Here is a 20,642-nt window from a genome sequence, read left to right on the forward strand (position 1 = left end):
ATAGCTACTTTTCACACCTGGAACTACACAAATCCAAAAATGCAGTGCTGAACAAACCCAACCCCAGGACTTCTGCTCATACTAGATTCTGTATATTGGTGCAGTCTGCATCTCACTTCTCATAATAATGATGAGGAATACCAAAACATAATGAAATTCGTGCCCCACAGATGTGGTCCCTATCCCTGTCCATATGGCAGAACATACCTTGTAGAAGTCTACTTAATGTTAACAATTCTTTGTATGTTATTACACTGGCAAAGCTGAATGGCCTTTCACTTTCTATTAACAGAATTTTTACACACTTCCTTCCACCCTGTAAGTAACCGTGATAGCTCACTGTACTGCCATGACCTTGGCAGCTTAATATACTTCACTCTGGTAACACATTCTGTAAAACTTCATGTTAAAGTCTTAAACTGTATAATTAATTTCAAAACCATGATTCATCCTTCATCTCTAAATCCTAGCAAGCCCAGAATAAGCCCCTCCCTTGCTCATTGCCCTTCCGTCATTTCACCACTTCCTACTCTACCTGAAAAGATTGCTTATCTTCCTCTACCCATGTATCTCATTATCACATTCTCTTTTTCACAGGCTTCTGCATTGCACTGACCTCATCCAAAAGTTGCTTCTTCACATATTCAGTAATTAAAAATAATCTACTTCTGTAGTTTCTCTTACATTCCATTTTATACTCCTCTTCTGAAGCTGGAGCATAACCCCATTTCATGCCCCCAGTGATACAAGATAGTTTGCACTGGTAAAGTACCTAGATAGCTCATATGAACAGCTCTCAGATGAAAGGTCCATTTAGCACAATATCGTATTTCTACCACTGAGCAAAAGAAGACATCCACAGAAGAATAAAAATTTTTACAAGAATATATAACTTCCTTGAGTACTCTGCAGCTCTGAGGCTTCCTGAACCAAAAGTTTTTATATTACAAAGACAAAGAAAGGCTTTGGAAAGGATCTATTATCAGTAAATTCAGACTTTCTCACATTGCAGAACTCTAAGACTTCCTGTCTCAATAACAATTTTGTAGACAGCAATCATGTGTCCAGTGGTCACTGCAGAAGCATTCTGTGGTCCCACAGGAACCTTAGAAAAAATCACAAGCTGAAAACCATGGACCTGCATTACACAGGATACAAGAAATATTATTGTTTCACTGTGAGGCTAACAATGAAGCAAAAGTTGACTGGGATTACAACTCGAGTTTTCACACTAATTGTTCATTACCATATTCATGCAATAAGCTTCTCATCAAATACTTCCCATATATCTGGGAGAGAACGTTGCAATGTATTGTCAGCCTCTTCGTTGTCTCCACTGAAAGATCTGTTTCAGCCCACATATATCAATGCATCATACTACATTATTAAACTAATATTGAAAATAAGGACTTCTAACATATTTTTGCTTAGTGCATGCATAAAGAGTAATACTTCAAAGGAAAAAAAGAAAACCCAAAAAAACCCCTGTAACTCTCATCTTGAACTTCAGTTTGGAGGGGGAGGGAGGGGATTGTTCCTGTTTATTCTTTCATTCACTAAGAAAAAAAAAAACAATTTGTCCCCAGAGAAATGTTAATCGAAATTTAAAGCATCATAGAATAATAGAATAGTTAGGGTTGGAAAGCTGGAAAGGACCTTAACATCATCAAGTTCCAACACGCTGCCATGGGCAGGGACACCTCACACTAAACCACGTCACCCAAGACTCTGTCCAACCTGGCCTTGAACACTGGCAGGGATGGAGCATTCACAGCTTCCCTGGGCAACCCACTGCAGGGTTCTCACCACCTTTAATTCTCACAGTGAGAGAATTTCTTCCTTATATCCAATCTAAACTTTCCCTGTTTAAGTTTGAACCCATTACCCCTTGTCCTAACACTACAGTCCCTAATGAATAGTCCCTCTCCAGCATCCCTATAGCCCCCCTTCAGATACTGGAAGGCTGCTATGAGGTCTCCAAGCAGCCTTCTCTTCTCTAGGCTGAACAGCCCCAACTTTCTCAGCCTGTCTTCATACGGGAGGTGCTCCAGTTCCCTGACCATCCTCGTGGCCCTCCTCTGGACTTGTTCCAACCATTCCATATCCTTTTCATGTTGAGGGCACCAGAACTGCACACAGTACTCCAAGTGAGGTCTCATGAGAGCAGAGTAGAGGGGCAGGATCACTTCCTTTGACCTGCTGGTCATGCTCCTCTTGATGCAGCCCAGGACACAATTGGCTTTCTGGGCTGTGAGCGCACACTGAAGCTGGCTCATGTTCATTTTCTCATTGACTAACACCCCCACGTCCTTCTCCTCAGGGCTGCTCTGAATCTCTTCTCTGCCCAACCTGTAGCTGTGCCTGGGATTGCTCTGACCCAGGTATAGGACCTTGCACTTAGCATGGTTAAACTTCATAAGGTTGGCATCAGCCCACATCACAAGTGTGTCAAGGTCCCTCTGAATGGCATTCCTTCCCTCTAGCGTATCAACAGAACCACACAGCTTGGTGTCATCGGCAAACTTGCTGAGGGCACACTCAATTCCATTGTCCATGTCAGCGACAAAGATGTTAAACAAGACCGGTCCCAACACCGATCCCTGAGGGACACCACTTGTTACTGGTCTCCAGCTGGACATTGAACTGTTGACCACAACTCTTTGTGTGCGGCCATCCAGCCAGTTCTTTATCCACTAAGTGGCTCACCTATCAAACTGGTGCCTCTCCAATTAAGAGACAAGGATGCCGTGTGGGACAGTGTCGAGCACTTTGCACAAGTCCAGGTAGATGATGTCAACGGCTCTAACCCTGTCCATCAGTTCCGTGTCCCCTTCATAGAAGGCCACCAAATTGGTCAGGCAGGATTTCCCCCTAGTGAAGCCATGCTGGCTGTCACCAAGCACCTTGCTGTTTTTCATGTGCCTTAGCATGCCTTCCAGGAGAATCTGCTCCAAGATTTTGCCAGGCACAGAGGTGAGACTGACTGGTCTGTAATTCCCTGGGTCATCCATTTTCTCCTTCTTGAAAATGGGGGTTATATTTCCCTTTTTCCAGTCATCAGGAACTTCACCTGACTGCCATGATTTTTCAAATATGATGGACAATGGCTTAGCAACTTCATCTGCCAGCTCCTTCAGGACCCACGGATGGATTCCCCCAGGTCCCATGGACTTGTGCATGTTCATGTTCTTAAGATGGTCTCAGGCCAGATCCTATCCTACAGTGGGTCTAGGATCTTCATTCTCACAGTTCCTGCATCTGCCTTCCCTGGGTGGTGTGGTCAGTGCCTTTGCCAGTGAGGCAAAGAAGTCATTAAGAATCTCAGCCTTCTCCAAACCCAGGGTAGTCGGCTCTCCTGATAGCTTACAGAGAGGGCCCACATTGTCCCTAGTCTGTCTTTCATTTGCAATGTAATTACAGAATCCCTTCCTGTTATCTTTCACATCCCCAGTCAAGCCTAATTCTAACTGGGCCTTAGCTTTCCTAGCCTGGCCCCTAGCTTCCCAAACAACATCCCTGTCCTTGCTTCCACCTTTTATGAACCTCTTTTTTTTCCCTTAAAGTTTCCTCAGCAGCTCCTTATCCATCCAAGGAGGTCTCCTGGCCCTCCTGCTGCACTTCCTTCTAGTTGGGATGCAACACTCCTGAGCTTGTAGCAGGTGATCTTTGAGTATCAACCAACAGTCTTGGGCCCCCCCGCCCTCTAGGGCTATATCCCATGGAACCTTACTAAGCAGGTTCCTGAAGAGGCCAAAGTCTGCTCTCTTCTTGTCCAGGGCAGTGAGCTTGCTGCATGCTCTTCTCACTGTCCTGAGGATCTCAAACTCAACCATCTCATGAACGCTACAACCAATGCTGCCCTGGAGCATTACATTTCCAACGAGCCCTCCTCTGCTGGTGAGCACAAGGTCAAGCACGGCACCTCTCCTTGTTGACTCCTCTGTTACTTGCAGAAGGAAGCTGTCTTCCACACAACCGAGGAACCTCCTGGATTGCTTGTGCTGTACCATCCCTCCAACACATATCAGGGGAGTTGAAGTCCCCCATAAGGACAAGGGCCTTCAAGCACGAGGCTTTTCCTATCTGTCTGTAGAGTGCTTCATCCACAGAGTCCTCTTGATCAGGCAGTCTGTAACATATCCTCACAGTAATGTCCCCCATAGCTGTTCTCCCTTTAACCCTGACCCACAAACTCTCCAGCCTACCTCTAACATAAATAGCAACTCCCCCCCCCCCATCTGTCAGGCCTGTCACCTTCCATTCCAACACTTCAGTCATAGGAGCCATCCCACCATGTTTCTGTGATAACAGTGATATCATACCCCCATAGACATGCACACATTTCTAATTCCTCTCATCTGTTCCCCATACTACAGACATTTGTATAGAGGCATTTCAGCTCAGCTCCAAATGAATGCAGCTCATTGGCTGGAGCAACTGGAATATCTCTGAATTGCTCCCAGCATTTATTATAGGTGCTGGCAACTGGCTGGGTGTGTTGGGATCGAATGAGGTACCCCTCCCCCAGCACATCTAGTTTAAAGCTTTCTTGACCAGCCTGGCAAGTCTACCAAAATTGCTCTTCCGCTTGTCAGACCAGCTCCATCAGCCCCCAGTACTCCTGGTCTCCCAAACTGAGTCCCATGTTCTAGATACCCAAACCCCTGACTATGGCACCACCATTCTAACCATTTCTTAACCTGCCAAATTCACCTAGGGTTTTTAAGGTCCTCCCCTTTATTCTGGAGAATCGATGAAAAAATTATCTGAGTGCTAGAGCCTGTAATCAACTCTCCCAGGTCTCTGTAGTCCTTCCTAATGTTCTCCGCGCTACTGCTGTTTATATCACTAGCACCCACATGGATGACTAGAAGTAATAGTCAGTGGGACTTATTAGACCAGGCAGCCTCTCTGCAACATCCCTGATCCAAGCCCCTGGTAGGCAACACACCTCCCTTGAGACTGGGTCAGGCTGACAGATGGCTGCCTCTGTGCCTTTCAAAGTAGAGTCCCCTAGTACTACGACCCAACACTTTTTCTGGTAGCACCAGTAGTGACCTTCACCGGTGCATCAGCCGCTTGTTCATGATGCAAGTGTGTTTCCTCATTAGCTCCCTGCAGAACTATAAAGCTGTTCTGGGTGAGGACATCAGATTTAGAAGGAAGCCCCTTGCTTTTAATTGTCCTCTTCCTCTTTTTTTTGTTGCTTTTTTTGTTCCTAGTTCCCAGCTTCCTGGGTTAATGGCCTCCTTTCCTGCATGAGCTATGATGGATGCTTGAGGCCCCTGCACAGTCTGGCCCTGTAGCAAACAGTCCTGCTTCCTCTCAGCTTCCCTGACATCTTTCAGCCTATTGACAGCATTCCACAGCTCAGCCCCTGCTGCAGGAGGACCTCCACTAGCGCTCACGGGGTGCAGCCCTGCCCATCATGAACCCTCACCTCAGGACACCAGTGCAGACACTCTCTACACTCCAAGCTCTGCGCTGCAGCCTCCCCTCTCCTCGGCTCTGTCTGGGTGCCTACGCTGGTCCCCACCGGGGCAGCCAGAACAGAGCTCCCAGCCCGGGCCCTAGCCCTGAGTCGAGTGCTCACCATCCCGATCTCCTGCACAAACTGCTGTGCCCCTGTTCGCCGCTCTCCCTGGGGCGCGTTTTTAACCAGTCAAGGCTGGTGCCGCTCCCCGTAGCTCCGCCCCCTGTGAGTCCCTGCTCACATCAGCGGAGCTGCCGGCTCCTGGGAAGTCCTGTCGAGGACTTGAGGCTCCCTCGGTGGCTGCTGCTGCTCTGAGTTGAGGCTCCTGAACACTGAGCTGGCACCATCTCAGGTGTTGAAGGCGTCCTCCCTCGAGCTACTCCCCTCGGCAATTGAGGTGACCAGCAACCTATTACTCAGCAGAATTCCACAGCATCAGAGACTTATGTGATGCACACCATAGAAGACCTACCATCCATGCAGAAAAATCCCATTAAACCCTAAAAGAATTCAACTGGTCTTGCAAATGGTCTTAGGCTCATGCAGGGAGCATAATATTGCCTAAAGAAGCATAGCAGATTTTAAGTTATCTGCCTAGTTACAGTAATTAAAATTTCAACAACTGTTGAAATAAACATGTGCCTTTATTCCATCGATATCCCTAATATGAAGCCATTTTAACAGACCATTATTTTAGTTCAGTAAGCAAATGCTGGTAGATTATTTCAAGAATAAAAGGATTATTGTGAAGGATTATTGTGAAAGCAGCAATTACCTGAAGCAATAATTGTATCTCCGTTACAGGCTTTTATTATTTTGTCTGTACAAATATGAATAACAGCGTATCAAACCAATATACTCTAAATTCAGGATTATTTGCACTCAAAGTTATTTCACAAGCTATGTACTAGAACAATTTAACAACTATATTCATTTCATGGCAACAAAGTAGTAGTGACACAGAGGTGCAATGTTGTTACTTGGAACACTAAAGAGGTCTGGAACTTCAGTAAGTACTTATCATATAGACATTCTTCACCATTCAGAAAAAAAACCCACCAGCACTTACTCCATACTATACATGCCCATTGAAGATACACCCTCAGACCTACATATTCAGATTATTAAGCTGTACATTTTCCTACCAATTTTCTGAAGAACTGTGTTGCTCTTTAAAAACTTTACTGGATTGACAATTTATTACAGAAATAATGCACATGAGTAATACTTTCACCAAACTTGAGAACAGTCTTCTTAGGTTAAGAAATAGAATCATAGAATAGTTAGGGTTGGAAAGGACCTTAAGATCATCTAGGTCCAACACCCCCCAAAAATGATGGATAATATTAAGGTTAATTCCACACATTAAATTCTTTCGCACTCTGTTAATCAGTAGGTGGTTTTGATCTTCACCTCCCATCCCTCCCTGTCAAAAGACAGCACCAATCTGGTAGGAAACTTACTTTGTCTATTCAGAATAAAACCTGGCATTTCCCAGTAAACAACAAAAATATGCTCAGCAAGCTGGTGAAAGACACCTGGTCCTTCTCTTCAGACACCAACAGCTATCCACTGAAGCAAGACACAATTTTTTAAGTGGCTTTCATTAGAGTGTTGGGTTTTTTTCCTGTCACAAAATATTGTTTCCAGAAGAAAATGATATACAAAAAATACTGAAGCTAAAGGTATATTCTCTTACAAGGTTTTATTTATATTGCCTTTCAGAGCATATGGACTGTCCATTCATGTTTTTCTTTCATCACTTTAAACCCCAACTCTGAAACCCATTAGCTAACCTTTCTGTACGTAAGAGGATTTTCCTAACCCAGGCTTTGCCTGCAAGCAGGCGAAGTCCACAGTGATTTTCCACTGGGTGCTATACCAGACTTTTCTCCAATCTATTTCATCCCTCGTACATGGCGATCTAAGCGCGTAGACACCTCACGGAAAGGCGTACATTACAAGTAAATGACCGGTTTTCCAACTGCACCCTTGAAGCCGCACAACTTCGGCTTTAGCAGGTATATGCAGAGGTCAGCTCCGGGCTCTTCGGCCTCTGCAGGCAAGCGGGAGGGCATATAACAACCTCCTGCCGACCCGCTCAGCCGGAGCGGGCATCCCAACCACCACCGATCCACCGCCCCGCGGCCCATGAGAGCAGGCAGCACAGCCAGCCACGCACCGCCCCGGCCCCCGCCCAGCCCTCCGGGAGCGCGGCCGCTGAGAGGGCTCCCGCCGCCGGCGGCCATCACCGTACCAACAAGCCCAGAGGGCCGAGCTGCCCTGGACTTTGAGACAGAGCGGAAGCCGCTGCCGCTCCTGATCCCCCTCACGGACAACGGACGCGACGCGACCCGCCTTCCCCACCGCCAGCAGGACTTTCCCCCTCTTACCGGAGCAGCCGGGAGAACGCACCGTGCGCGGAGCCAGGAGCTAAGACGAGCCGCTGCTAGCACCGATGGCGAGCCGCCTCCGGGAGCAGCGCTCCGCCGCCAGGGACGCGGCAGTGCAGAAAGCCGCCGTGGTGGAGAAGCTGCGTGCCCAGCCTATGGCTCTGCCAGTATCTGCTCACAGGGACGACCAGACAGGCACCAGCCGCAGCAATGCCAAGACGCGCCCCGCACAAAGATGGCTGCACGCAGCGTCTCCGCCGCTCATATGAGCATTGCCCCGCACAAAGATGGCGGAGTTAGCCTCTTACCCCGCCTTACCCTGTCGTCCGCAGGATGAGATTGCCCTGTGTAAAGATGGCCGATGCGCACTCCTAACGGAGGGGGTCACCCTCACGTGGCAGTGATAAGGGTTGTCTCTCGGTCGACCTCAGCCGCTCCGCGGTGGCCCGGAAGCAGATCGCCAGCCGGTCTCTGAGCAGCTCCTGGTGCGGGTAGGGAGGGAGCCGCCCGCGGGGGGCCGTGGCTGCTGTCTGCGGCCCCTGCCCCGGCGCTCGGCAGGTAACCGGGGGCGGCAACTGGAGGGCGGGACTCGGCTCACGGAAAGGCGCGCCCGCCTTTGCCTCGGTGAGAGTGAAGGTTGAGGGGCGCTCGGGGCTGGCATCTTGGCTGTGTCCGTCGTCAGCCCTAGGCGCCGCAAGGCTTGGGCACCCGTACAGCAGTGCCGGGGTTGCCAGACCTGGAGAGGAGGCGGGCGGAGGTGGCTCCTGCCCACAACGGGACCAGCTGCAGGAGCGGAGTCCGCTGTCCCTCTGCGGCCTGCCCGGCCGTGGTTCTTCTCCCGCGGTGGGGAGAGGCTCCTGTCCCCCAGGAAGCAGCTCCGGGCAGCTCGGTCTCGCAGGGTCGGGGGAAGGGACATAGCCCTTGGGCAAGGCTACCAGCGTCCTCGGCGTGCGGGCCCGCCCTCTGCTTTCAGCTCTCTCCGTGCCACGGTTGCGGTTGTGGATGTTACGGGAAGAAGCTTAGCATCAGGGAGTAAGGGGGAATGGTCCCTGTTAACAGGGGAGATTATGTCAGGGTATAGTATTTGTTCCTCATTGTGTCTGCAATAAAAATTAGGCTTTTGAATGTGATAAACTTCAGACTGCTCTCAAATCTTTTAACTCTCTTAGCTGGCAAACAGGTTCTTCCAAGAGTAGTGAAATGAGATTGTTGTCATGCATGGATTTAGAGAATATAAGAAGTGAACTGCTAGCTGATAAAAGCAGGCTGAGTCCTCTGTAGATCCTGGTTATACATGCACAGGTGTCTGCACAGAGCAGTGTGAAGGAATGGGGCCTAAACTGAATCAGCAAATTCACTGTCTCCTCACGAAGCACAAATCTCCAGTCAGAAACATCAATCAAACAATTCATATACATGTTATTTAAGAGATTCAAACCCATAGAAGAAAGCTATCTGGGCTTTTATTGCATAATTTAGTATATATCCTTTGTTTGACAGATTATTCTGGAGACCACCTGTGACTGTTTTCAGGATAGTGCCACTTAATGAGGTTATGGGAGAGAAGGAGCCATGTCAGAAGAAGCTGTTACTGAGACACGATTTTCTCTGAAGACAGTAGTCTTACGGGTATTTCATCTTCCCCTTTCCTGGTATCATTCTGTCAACCAGGTAATATATATTATTGAAATATGGTCACTTTTGGTGTACATTTAGAAGTTTAATACTTTTAATTGTAATGTTGTACTTGCTCTTCTGAGCTTAATGTGAATTAAATTTGTACAGAATATGTTGATTTTTAATTTATTTAGAGCATTGAACCAAAGCAGGTTTTTTTTCGTCTTTTTCACTTAGTACATCATCATACGTCAGACTGAAGAGATTGCTTTATCTTCAGTGTCAACATGTCTTTCATTTTGCAACAGCACAATAGCTCTCATCAAATCAAATACCAAAATCCTCAAATTTTTTTTGGTAGAAGCTTTTAGATATTCAAAAACTATCATTAAATATTGAATAATAGTGTTGAGTGTAGTCTGAAATACTTTCTAGGTTGCCAGTGCCACTTGTCAAATTAATCTGAATGATAAGTGGCACATTACTGTGTTTATTTTACTTACAGAAAGAGCTTCTTCAAATAAGATGTCAAGGCTCTACTAATCATAGTATTTCCTTTTACAGATGGCCCCAAAGTGACTTATTTTTATTTTCTTTCATTGATATTACAGGCTGGTTTTCAGTAGCAACATGGAATACAGTAATTCAAGTCTAGGTGATGAAGAGCACCTTATGAGCTTAGTTTAAGGTTCACAAAAGCTGGAAGTATTCTGAAGCTGATCCTTCTTGTCTGCAGGGAATTATAAAATTTGTCCCTAGAGCACCTTCACGTCAAAGACAGGGAGGAGGAGCTGTAAGTTGTGTAGTAGAGGTTCAAAGAGAGGTGTTAGTTGCCTCTGTGATAGGCAACTATATGTATGCCTAACCACATAAGTGATAAACGATAGACTGAAATGTCAGAATTGATGAAGTATGAAGTCTTCAGTCATACCCCTCATTTCCTGAAGAGTGAACCACATTCTGATGCCATAATACATGGCATGAAAACAAAAGTTTCTAGCTGGTTGTACAGAATATGATTCAGTAGATGTTTTTTCTATTCTTTGTATTATGAATCATTGAGAAAAATAGCTAACAGAAAAAAATGTTTATAATTAGGAATGCCAATAATATTTTTTAAAATAGCTATTAGCAGGTCCTAATAAACTTCTGCCTTTAAAACCCATGTCTTTAATCTATTTAATTTTTATTGAAGTAGATGCTTGTAAGCAACAGCTATGTAATTTTTCAGATTTGCATGTAAATGCTTTTCAGTTTTACTGCATATAAAACCACAATGAGTCTCAGCTGCATGTGATAATTTTCACATTTTTCTGGTTTTACTTTAAAATTCTCACTGCAAGACTGCAGATTTCTTTTTTTACATTGCAGCATATTCATGCCCTTTTTAAATATCATGTGCAACTCCGTTACGAGCACCTATTAGCTTTCCTCTCCTTAGAGGTTTTCATTTCACTGTTAATTTATTCATGAGCATGTTTGTAGGCAGAAATGTAAAGAAATCCATTTGCAGTTGTATGAAACTTTAGTTGTAGCATTTAATTTTATGAACTTTGAAGTTTTAATATCAGTTATTTGATTATTAACTTTTTTCTGCGTTTGTGCTGCGTTTCAGGGGTTTCTTTCTTGCAGAGTACAGTGCTAGGTTTTTCAGTCTTGGTAAAGATACAGTACCACTAAGGACAGGGCTCTCAAGTGGTTTTGACTTGTTGATTGCGAGCTCCATGCAGAGCAGAACTTTCAGTGCTTCTTTAAATTACACAACTCTGATGGTATTAATCAATTGCACAGCAACCAGTGACTGCCAGAGTGCAGTGGTACTGTGTGTGGCCGGTTCTCCTCTTCTCATGAGGAAACATGTTTCAGAAACACCATGTTAGCCCCAAGGACTGTTTTCTCCCAGCAGTCTGTTTCTCAAGCAGCATAGATTTCCCAAAGATTTTGTGAATGTGGACTCTAGTTTCCAGTTAAATGGCTCTTTTCTTGGTTTTGTATCTTGTAACTTTGAATTTTATAAACTTTGTTAATGGCTTTTGATTCCGGTTGCTCGTATATGTAGTTCTTATTCACTAAGTTAAGCATCTGTAAACCCATGATTGATCTATATCCAAAACAAAATGTAAGAAATAATAAAAGAAAAAAAAGCTTTAGAGAAATGTGTTTATGTACATGATCTTGCCAAATTGAAACACCATGCAAATATTAGCTTTTGTATGTTTTACTCTTTAACAGTGCAAGTGAAGGGTAAGTTTCTTCTCAGTATTTTTTTGCTGTTAGAGAATTAATTGAAGCCCTGTATTGTCCTGACATTGAAAATAAATCAATTAAATAAAATAAAAAAAGTTTGAAAGTCACTTACTTAGATCCCTGTAGTTCATAGATTTGCAATATACCTTATAGTTCTTGGTGCTGCAGTATGACTCTCAGTGCAGCCACTTGCTTTGTCACACCAGCCCCTTTGTAAACCCGGGCACCTACTGGCCATCGCACAGTTTGAGAAGCAGTTAGCTGTGTCCTTACTCGGTTGCTTCACAGACTGTGTGAGAGCAGCATCTCTTATCTCCCTTAGGCAAGCTATAGCCTATGTTGAACACTGCCAAGGGAGAGTAGGAGGAAGGGTGGGAGTTAAGGAGCATATACTTCTAATGAAGTCACACTCTTATTTTCAGCTAAAGCTCTCACCTGGGTTAAAGAAGCTTTTCACAGTAACAGCAGTGAGTGCGATATCTGTTATTTTTCTGGCCCATCACTTTAAAAGAAGACGTGGGAAGAAAAACAAGAAAGTGCCAGCATGGGAACCAAGTCATCTGGTACTAGAGTGTACTAAAGCAGCTGCATCAGAAAAAGGTACATGAAGGAACCCCCAAGTATTCTTTACTTGGAGGGGAGGAAAACGGGTGTGAGGGGAGTGGTGTGCGTAACTCTAGTAGTAAAACAAACTATTTTCATTTAATGCTGAGTAGGTTTGAATTGTTAAAGTAGAAAATGTGTAAATTAGCAGCAAAATTACAGTGTCTTAAAGTAAGCTGGTCTTGTTCTTAAAGATGAAGTTTTAGTCATGAATTTGAATTAAAACTTTTTTTATTGGTAGTGTATTAACAGTCCAGTTTGCCATCTTGTGGATATACCTCAATACTGAGAAAAGCAAATTTATTTTTTTCTAAGATAGGTAAATAGTTGTGCTCAAATGCATGGTTATTGTTACAGATACTGACTGTTGTGTTTTATAGTTTCTCATGTAGAAGTGTAAATAAAAGAAGAATTGTTGCTTGCTTCTAAACTGTATTTTATTGAAAAGAGTAAATGCAATTCTTGATCTATGTTGCTAATGAAAAATATGTTATTTTGAGTCTGCGACAGCGTTAACATCAGTGTATCTCTTAGGTTCTAGTTGTTCCAGTAGTCGGCAAAACTTGACCCTTTCTCTGAGCTCCGTGAAGGAAAAAGGATCTCAGTCTTGTATCTATGCAAATGGAGGACTTTTCAGTAAATGCTCTGGTTCAGTTCAAAGCCTGGCCTCGGTAAGCAAAAGTCTTTTAGGGCTCTTCAATGTCTACTAACCTGCACTGAGTAGGTACCTACTAGTTTCACTGGGCTGCAACAACTTCCTTGAGCGAGCTGTGCTAGTGACTAGAGGTGGTGAGAAGGCCATTGTACTTACTAGTTAATAAAACCAGCTTCTAGGCAGGTAGCTTAGATACACTGTGCTCTGGCAGGAATGTAGTTTTAAGGACATTCTGTATAACAGCATTTCAAATCTTGTTCATATTCTTTTAAAGGTTCAGAGTGCCACTTCTTGTCACAGTTGTGCTTGTGGCAATTCGAATTCCTGGGATAAAGCAGATGAAGATGATATTAAGCTTGTCAATATTCCAGTGACTACACCTGAAAATTTGTACTTGATGGGTAAGTCATAATAAGAATATTCATTATCTCCTAACAATTAATGTAAATGATTTCTTGGGTTTATGGCAAAGTGACACGCAATATTAGTGTGGTATCCTTTCAGAGGATCCTGTTGGCATGTGTTTAAGAGCACTTCCATAAAATAATTATATCTTGATCTAGAGAATAAATACTGTTTTATTCCTATATTTGTAGTAGTAATCCATCCAATTATTTTAAAAAATAAATTGGAAAAATACATTGAATGTTGTTGCTTTACTTGTAAACTCCTTTGTCTTATTAAAAAGGCAGATATATTTTTAATTTATTTTTTAGACTGGAAATCAATGTTGTTTTGAAAGTTTACATCTCTGCTATAATCATGCTTATTAGCTACAGAGTTTCCTAACGCTCTAGATTGTGCGTACATATGGAAGCTGTGTTTGATAGAATGGAGGTATTCCTAATCTTCCCTAGGTATGGAGCTTTTTGAAGAAGCACTGCGTCGGTGGGAGCAGGCACTAACTTTCCGTAACAGGCAAGTTGAAGATGAAGCGAGTTGTGGTTCCATTAAGCTGGGAGCAGGAGATGCAATTGCAGAAGAAAGCGTAGAAGTGAGTATACTCGATCTATGATCTACTGCTGGTGCCCTAACAATTCATTGCACTTTATTACCTGAACCTTTTCAACTTCTAATTAAATTACCAATACTGAGAATGGATTAAAATTAGTGGTGTTGCATTTAAAGAAAATCTAGTTTTGTTCCTTTTGATTTGTTTGGTTGGTTATTTGGAGGAGGGTGGTGGGAGAGAATTAGCATTATTTATTTTTTGGCCATCACTCTTGCATCAGTGTTTGCTTCTGGATGTTATTAACAAGCTACCAAGCATACTAGTTTTCTCCATAAAACCCCTTGGGTGATCCCTTTGTTTTATGACTATGTGAGAATATATCTGCTTAGCAAAGATAAAGGTCTTAGGAAAGATGATCAATTTATGTGTAGTCACAAGTAATGTGCATGAACTTTATTTATATTCCTTTGTTCTTATGAACTAAATGCTAAAAATGCTTTGAAATAAGCATACACCTATGTGACTTTCATTATTTGTAGTACATTAAACATCACAGGTAAAGTATTTTAAAATTTAGACTTCATTTCTGTTGAACTAAACAATACAAATGTATGTTTCAAAAAGTGTGTATGCTTTTGGATGCTGGAGTATTCATCTGTGCCAGTGGCACAGTCTGATCTTTAGGGGCTTAATAGTCTTAGATTTTACAAAGGAATCTTACAGGCTATAAACAAATAGGAAATATTCTAATATCTGTGCACTTGCAGGATATCATTAGCGCTGAATTCATTCATAAGCTCGAATCCCTTCTTCAAAGAGCATACCGTCTTCAGGAGGAGTTTGAGGCTACCCTTGGGGTCTCTGATCCTGCTTCTCTAGCTAATGATATTGGTGAGTACTATATTACATTCTTATTGGTTGTAATAATAACTCTTGGAGTGGGGGAGAGTCAATGAAATATTGAGTCATCAGAATTTATCAGTAAACAAAGAGAAAAAAAAATCAGGGTATTTCCATTATTAGGTGATGTTTGGTGTAGTGCTTGTGTTTTAGGTAAGATTGAACTGAGAGAAAATTCTTTTCTTTGTGGCTTGTCAGTATACTTGAGAATTTTCATAATGCTTCTGAACCTTCTGAAGGTTATGACTTAGGTGTTTAAATGTTTATGTAGCAAGATTATATAACCTTTGAACTGTCAGACTGTATGTATGTACTTTTTTTGTTTATCATAATTCTTTACAAAAAAAACAACCCCAAAATCAAACCAGGAAGAGTTTGTCTGAAACACATACCTACTACTAAAGCTCTTATCCCTAGTGATTGAAATGTATCACAGTTAGGAGTGACTAAAACCAGGATTTTAAATGGCAAGTATAATAAGTGATTGCTACAAGACATGCTGATTAAGTACAGATAGTTTGATTATTTTTATTTAAAGAATTGGTTTAAAGTGTTCTTAAAGACTGATACTATTATGCTCTTTCATAATTCAAGATCAAGCATCTGATCCCAAATAACTGTCAAATTTTAAAGACAGAACATGTTCTGGGGTTAGTTTTAGTCAGTAATCTTGTTTGTTAGGCTTCAACTTGACTGACACGAGGTGGCAGCACTCTCATCTCGTAGCCCTCATGTTATCCTGAAATCCCTAAATACAGCTGTAAGTAAGGTGGGAATTCAGGTCAGAGCTGGCTTTCTGCTTCCCAGCACTGTGGAGCTTGAAAGATTTAATACAGAGGATGTTTTTGTTCGGTATTAGATATAAAAACATTTCATCACTTAAAATTTCTCAGATAATTTATTTTCCTATAGGATATATCACTGAGTATAGGGTATGAATGTTTGAAGTAGGATGTTTTTGAGATTGACAGTTTTTTGGTAGCTGTCCTGAGAGAGAGAGAAAAGTACAATTAGGAGAATCCCAGTGGGCAAATGAAATAGATAGTGCAATATTCTTTACCAAGAAATTTTGCAAATGACAGTTCTGAGCATAAACAGAACTGAAGGTGCCTCTGTAGGAATTAATATAATCTGTTGCAAAAGAGGCAGCAGCAGCAGCATCTACTAAATCAGAATCAGTAGTCCTGGATGATTTGTACTGAAAACTTCTTAGAGAAGCTAGATAAAGAAAGTAAGAAAGCATCCAAATCCGTTGTTTACTACTTACTGCTCTTGGAAAGTAGAAAATGTTCCAAATGGTTGAGAAATTGCTAATTTAGTTACAAATCCTAAAAAACAAAACCCAAAAACAAAACAAAAAACCCAAACAAACAAAAACTAAAACCAAGCAAACAAAAAAAGCCAAAACCAAAACTACACAAAAAACCCCAAACCAAAACAGAAAAAAAACTCTCAACCAACCAAACAAAAACCAACAACCCCAGAACTCCAACAGCCAAGTTAAGCATGTGCCTGTGAAATAAGAGAGTTGCTAATTTGCTATGAGTACTGCCAGTTGATACAGTTTTATAGTAGATAGTTTTTCTTGTACTGTAGGATTTTGAGAGATCTGCAGTTTGGGAAATTATTATAATAATTGGCTCACTGACATGAACGTTTGTTTATACTTCTGTTTGCTCTTAAGTGAAAGGTTTGCTTCCCTAGAGGGAAGATGTTCGGTCAAAGGCTGTAATTTTATCAGCTATGTAGCTGATGATAAAGTAGAGCTGGAAATTGATACAAAAAATTCATTTAGAGCATTAGAAGCATTGAATTTATGAAAAGGCAAGGTAAATAATACTGATCTGAATTATCTGTTTAAATTGTTACAGTCAAATCACATTTGAATCCAGACTAGTACAGATTGTACATAGAGTTGAGAGATCTTGAAAGAAAAATAATAAACACTCTTGGGATGCATTAGGAAAATTATGTATCACAATCAATCTGTGTTCTCAGCACATTGCTGTAGAAGAAAGACGGTTGCTCATCCTTGGCTTTGTGTAAAGGACAACATCATCATAGAGGCAGAGATACAGTCATGGGTTTATGTGGCTTTAAAATACTGTGTCCAGTTCTGTTTGTATTCCGGAAGATATGGAAATACTAGACAGCTCAAAACAAGCCATAAAAATGATCTATGTTTTGGAAAAACTTAAACATGGTTTGATTGCCTGTGACTAGCTCTTTACTGAAGAAAATACTGAGAGTTGACTTACTTGTTTTGAATAGCTACTTACACATGGAAAAGGTTATGTGGTGCTGGGGGATTTGTAGACCTTGTTAAAGTTATAGCTAGATCCAGTTCCTGGTTGTTCTAGTGGCACAAGTTGAGTGCTGAAGTAAGTTGCCTCTGAACTGTGTTGAGGGTATTTCAGTGTTTTAGACAGGTTTTTTGTTGTGTTTTTTTTTAATGTTGTTTTTGTTTCTCTTTGAGAAGAAGAGATGGACTTGAGGTCCATCATTGTCATTGGGGGTCTTTCTTGCATATCAGTTTTTCCCCATAATACTGCTATTTTTGCTTCTTCTGTGAGTCTTGGTGAGAACAAGAAAAAGCCTTTGTTGTCCTTAATAGGTTCATAAGTCTTGCAGCTTGTCATTAGAGTGCTTATAACGTTTTGCAGTGTTTTTTCTGTTAGGCATGACAGAATTAGTTTGTGGATTTTTCTTCCGTTTTCTCCCTCTGAAGCACTTGTGGCTAAACACAACTGGAGGCATGGCTCTGGCAGCTGGGCAAATGCTAAAGTGTTATCAAAAGATTTGTTACATAAATGTCTGGCACTTCTTATTCAGAAATTGGTCAGGAAAGAAACTTCAAAGGTAAAAATTTTCATCAATTTCTGGTTTTCAGCTTTCTGTGTAAAGTCTGTCTGACTTCTGAGGCACTCGAAAAACCACTCTCTCCTCTGCTTGTCTACTAGTCACAGATGTTGCTCCTTCGCAACACGGTTAAGTCTTACTCTTCCCTGGTCACCATTTCTCTCTACCTAATAAGATTAAGATCTTAGTGCTGCCATTGATCAACCATACCACAAACTGGGTTTCACTTTATGATCCCACTTACTAGTTGAAGTTCGTTGCCAAGATAAATAATAAGATAATAAGCAGCTCTGAGAAACAGCCTTCGGTAGGAGACTGTGGTAACATGCTGCATGGGAAAGTCAGTAATGAGTTACCTTACGTGCTGTGGTCTAATTAGCTTTTGCTTTATTCTTCGGTAAATTAATATCTCCAAATGCTTTTTTTATTTCCTAGTTATATGTAAACTAAATATTTTCTAGATATTTCTAAATATTTGACTTTTAGCAGTGCAGAAGATGCTGGTATTAATAACTATCTTTTTTCCCTGTGGGTATAATTCTATTAATAGTAATAATAATGATTATTTGCAATTGGTTTTATTATTTCAACTCTGTAACCTATTGTGGTGTTATAAAGAATGAATACAGCCCTGAAAAAGACCATGAAATAAATGAAATAATGGAACACAGTTGTGTTCATTGTTGTTGCATTCTCCACTGGACTTTCAGAATTATATAAACCAGCAAGTTAAAATAGAATTTCTATAGCAGAAATATTTCTGGACATGAAATTAAATTAAATATGTAGGGCTGCTGGGTTTTTTATGCTGATTTAGGGCTGTGAAACAACATGGGAAACCTAGAAACAGGCTTTCGTGAGACAGGCATAAGCTGTTAGGATCAGGAAGGAGGCAATTGGTAGAAAACTGAAACAAATATTCATCTTATTATTTCTGAGGGAGTAGAGGGTTAAAAGCTTCCAATACTTTCTGTAGTCTCTCCTTGAAAAAAAGTTCTTTTTTTCTTTTTTTTTTAATTCTTTTTAGATCTTTTCTAGCAGACTGAAATGTTAGTCGACCTAACTTGTGAGGAATGCAGAGTTAGGGCAGAAACAATAGCTTTCCTTACAAGCAGAATTGCAGGTCAGAGGGGAAAATTCTCAAATTGTAGGGCTCCTTTTCAGTACTGAATTCCTAATACGTCATATTATTATATTATTTTATACTGCAAAAAGGAATGCTGGCACTCATACTAATGGTGATTTGTGTACACTGGCCCTTACACTTTTTGATGATAATAGTAAAACATATGCATTGATAACATTTTTATTTAGAAATACTTACTTTTTATTTTATCTTAATTATACACTTTAAAACAAACAAATAGTTTGAGCTACTGCAGTAAAACATCCCTCACAAAGGTCTGCATTGTTGAACGCTTTTGTTGGAAGGTTTGTCTGTTTCTTTTTTTAATTTTCTTCTCACACTCAGAGATATGCCTGGCATTTTGGACAGAATATGCACAGCCTTTAACCTAGTGACAGAACTCTTTGGAGAACATGTTTGCATATTAGAATCTTTTTCTCCAGCTGCTTCTAAAAGGAAGAAAAATCTTTGCATAATCAATGAAACTATTGAAAGCTCATTTTTATATACTTTATTACACAGACTTTTAGAATGTTTTACTGTCCACAGATGAATATCTGGGGCCTTTCCTTCCTGCCTCTGAAATGTAATATACTCAAACTAAAGTTTTTCCATTAACATTTTATTTGGTTATGCACAAGAAATGCTTCTGCTTCTAATTGCCAGGCTCCAATAAGGAGGTGAGCGATCTGTAATAATTCACATAGGTATCCTCTAGTAGTACATACTATAAAATAATTTCAAAGTCGCATAACTTTTTATGTTAGCTTGAAAAATTTTGCTTGCTTTGTGATCTTTGAAGGTAAATGTGCATTAAATGATTTCTTCATTTCTTAGAGAAGGACAAAACATTTTTCTAGTGGCTGAAACAGAACTGAAATCAAACCGAAAGGAAACAGTAACTTTTTCTCTAACTGTGGAAATATATTCATCCCAAGAAATGCTGTCATATATGAAAGAAAACAATATCACTAAGCCTGAGGAAAAGTCCAGAAAAGTTACTCCAATTCTATTTTTAAAAAATCAATACATATTTTGAACATGATTTAGCTATTACAGTTTGTGGAAGTTCAGTAACTGCAGAAGCTTACTGCATTTTACTGTGAGTTGTCTTGCAACTTATGCTGTAATCCCTTATTTCTGGCTTACAATAGATACTCAAAGGGTAGATGTTTGAATTAGATAGTATGTCTTCCAGAAATAATATTTAAAACTTTCTTATAAAGGCTTGTTTGTCCAATATTAGTAACACTTCCTTTCTAAATTGCCTTTAGCAAAATTCTTTAATGAAAAGCATCTCTGCAGTGTTGGATAGTAGAGTAAGACTGGTAGGTAAAAGGTCAATTTAAAACTGTAAATAAAAATATATCTGCAAATGTTGTGTCTATGAAAAGATTATAATTCTTGGCTTTCTCAGTGATAAACTTTAATTTTGGCAATACAATACTAAACCAACAAAATAGCTTTGCATGGACCTACAGTTAAGTTACTTGTACTGAAAAAGACTATTTGATAATCTGTATTTTTATGTTGGTATTTGATAAACAGGAGTGTATGTTTTTGTCTGTCTTAAATGCTGATGCTTAGGTGCCATTTCATTGTGAAGCAGATTAGTTGAAATCTTTTCAGCAGGGCTCAAGATAACCTATTTTGCTGTCCACAGAACCAGCACTGGAGAACTCAAGGTTGCTTATTGCATGTTAGCTATTGATAAAAATTTACAAAAGCACTTCTGATAAGATCAGAAAGAGAGTATGTTTCTGATTTTTGAGCACCCTTGTTTGTATTTGCCCAACAGCTTTGCTCTTAGATCCCTC

At 41.0% G+C, this 20,642-nt stretch overlaps 2 protein-coding genes across 6 annotated transcripts in view; one reads left to right on the plus strand and one right to left on the minus strand.

The window, feature by feature from the left end:
• USP33 (ubiquitin specific peptidase 33) overlaps positions 1 to 8,398 on the minus strand; it is a 46,353-nt gene extending 37,955 nt beyond the window's left edge. For 2 of the 5 annotated variants that reach the window (XM_031050930.2, XM_031050929.2), the window contains exon 1: positions 7,867 to 8,151. The gene's annotated coding sequence lies outside the window, so the exon portion shown is untranslated. Of the gene's footprint in view, positions 1 to 7,866; positions 8,155 to 8,184 lie in introns of those variants that run through there. The other 3 variants (XR_004080871.2, XM_031050928.2, XM_031050927.2) reach the window with 3 other exon arrangements.
• MIGA1 (mitoguardin 1) overlaps positions 8,225 to 20,642 on the plus strand; it is a 42,231-nt gene continuing 29,813 nt past the window's right edge. Inside the window, exons 1-7 of the mRNA XM_031050932.2 lie at positions 8,225 to 8,424; positions 9,367 to 9,537; positions 12,153 to 12,330; positions 12,868 to 13,004; positions 13,263 to 13,389; positions 13,846 to 13,982; positions 14,708 to 14,831. Of these exons, the coding sequence (XP_030906792.1) occupies positions 9,439 to 9,537; positions 12,153 to 12,330; positions 12,868 to 13,004; positions 13,263 to 13,389; positions 13,846 to 13,982; positions 14,708 to 14,831 (802 nt within the window). The 5' untranslated portion in view covers positions 8,225 to 8,424; positions 9,367 to 9,438. The remainder of the gene's footprint in view (positions 8,425 to 9,366; positions 9,538 to 12,152; positions 12,331 to 12,867; positions 13,005 to 13,262; positions 13,390 to 13,845; positions 13,983 to 14,707; positions 14,832 to 20,642) is intronic.

The sequence above is a fragment of the Melopsittacus undulatus genome, chromosome 6, assembly GCF_012275295.1.
Source record: "Melopsittacus undulatus isolate bMelUnd1 chromosome 6, bMelUnd1.mat.Z, whole genome shotgun sequence".
NCBI classification, from domain to species: Eukaryota; Metazoa; Chordata; class Aves; order Psittaciformes; family Psittaculidae; genus Melopsittacus; species Melopsittacus undulatus.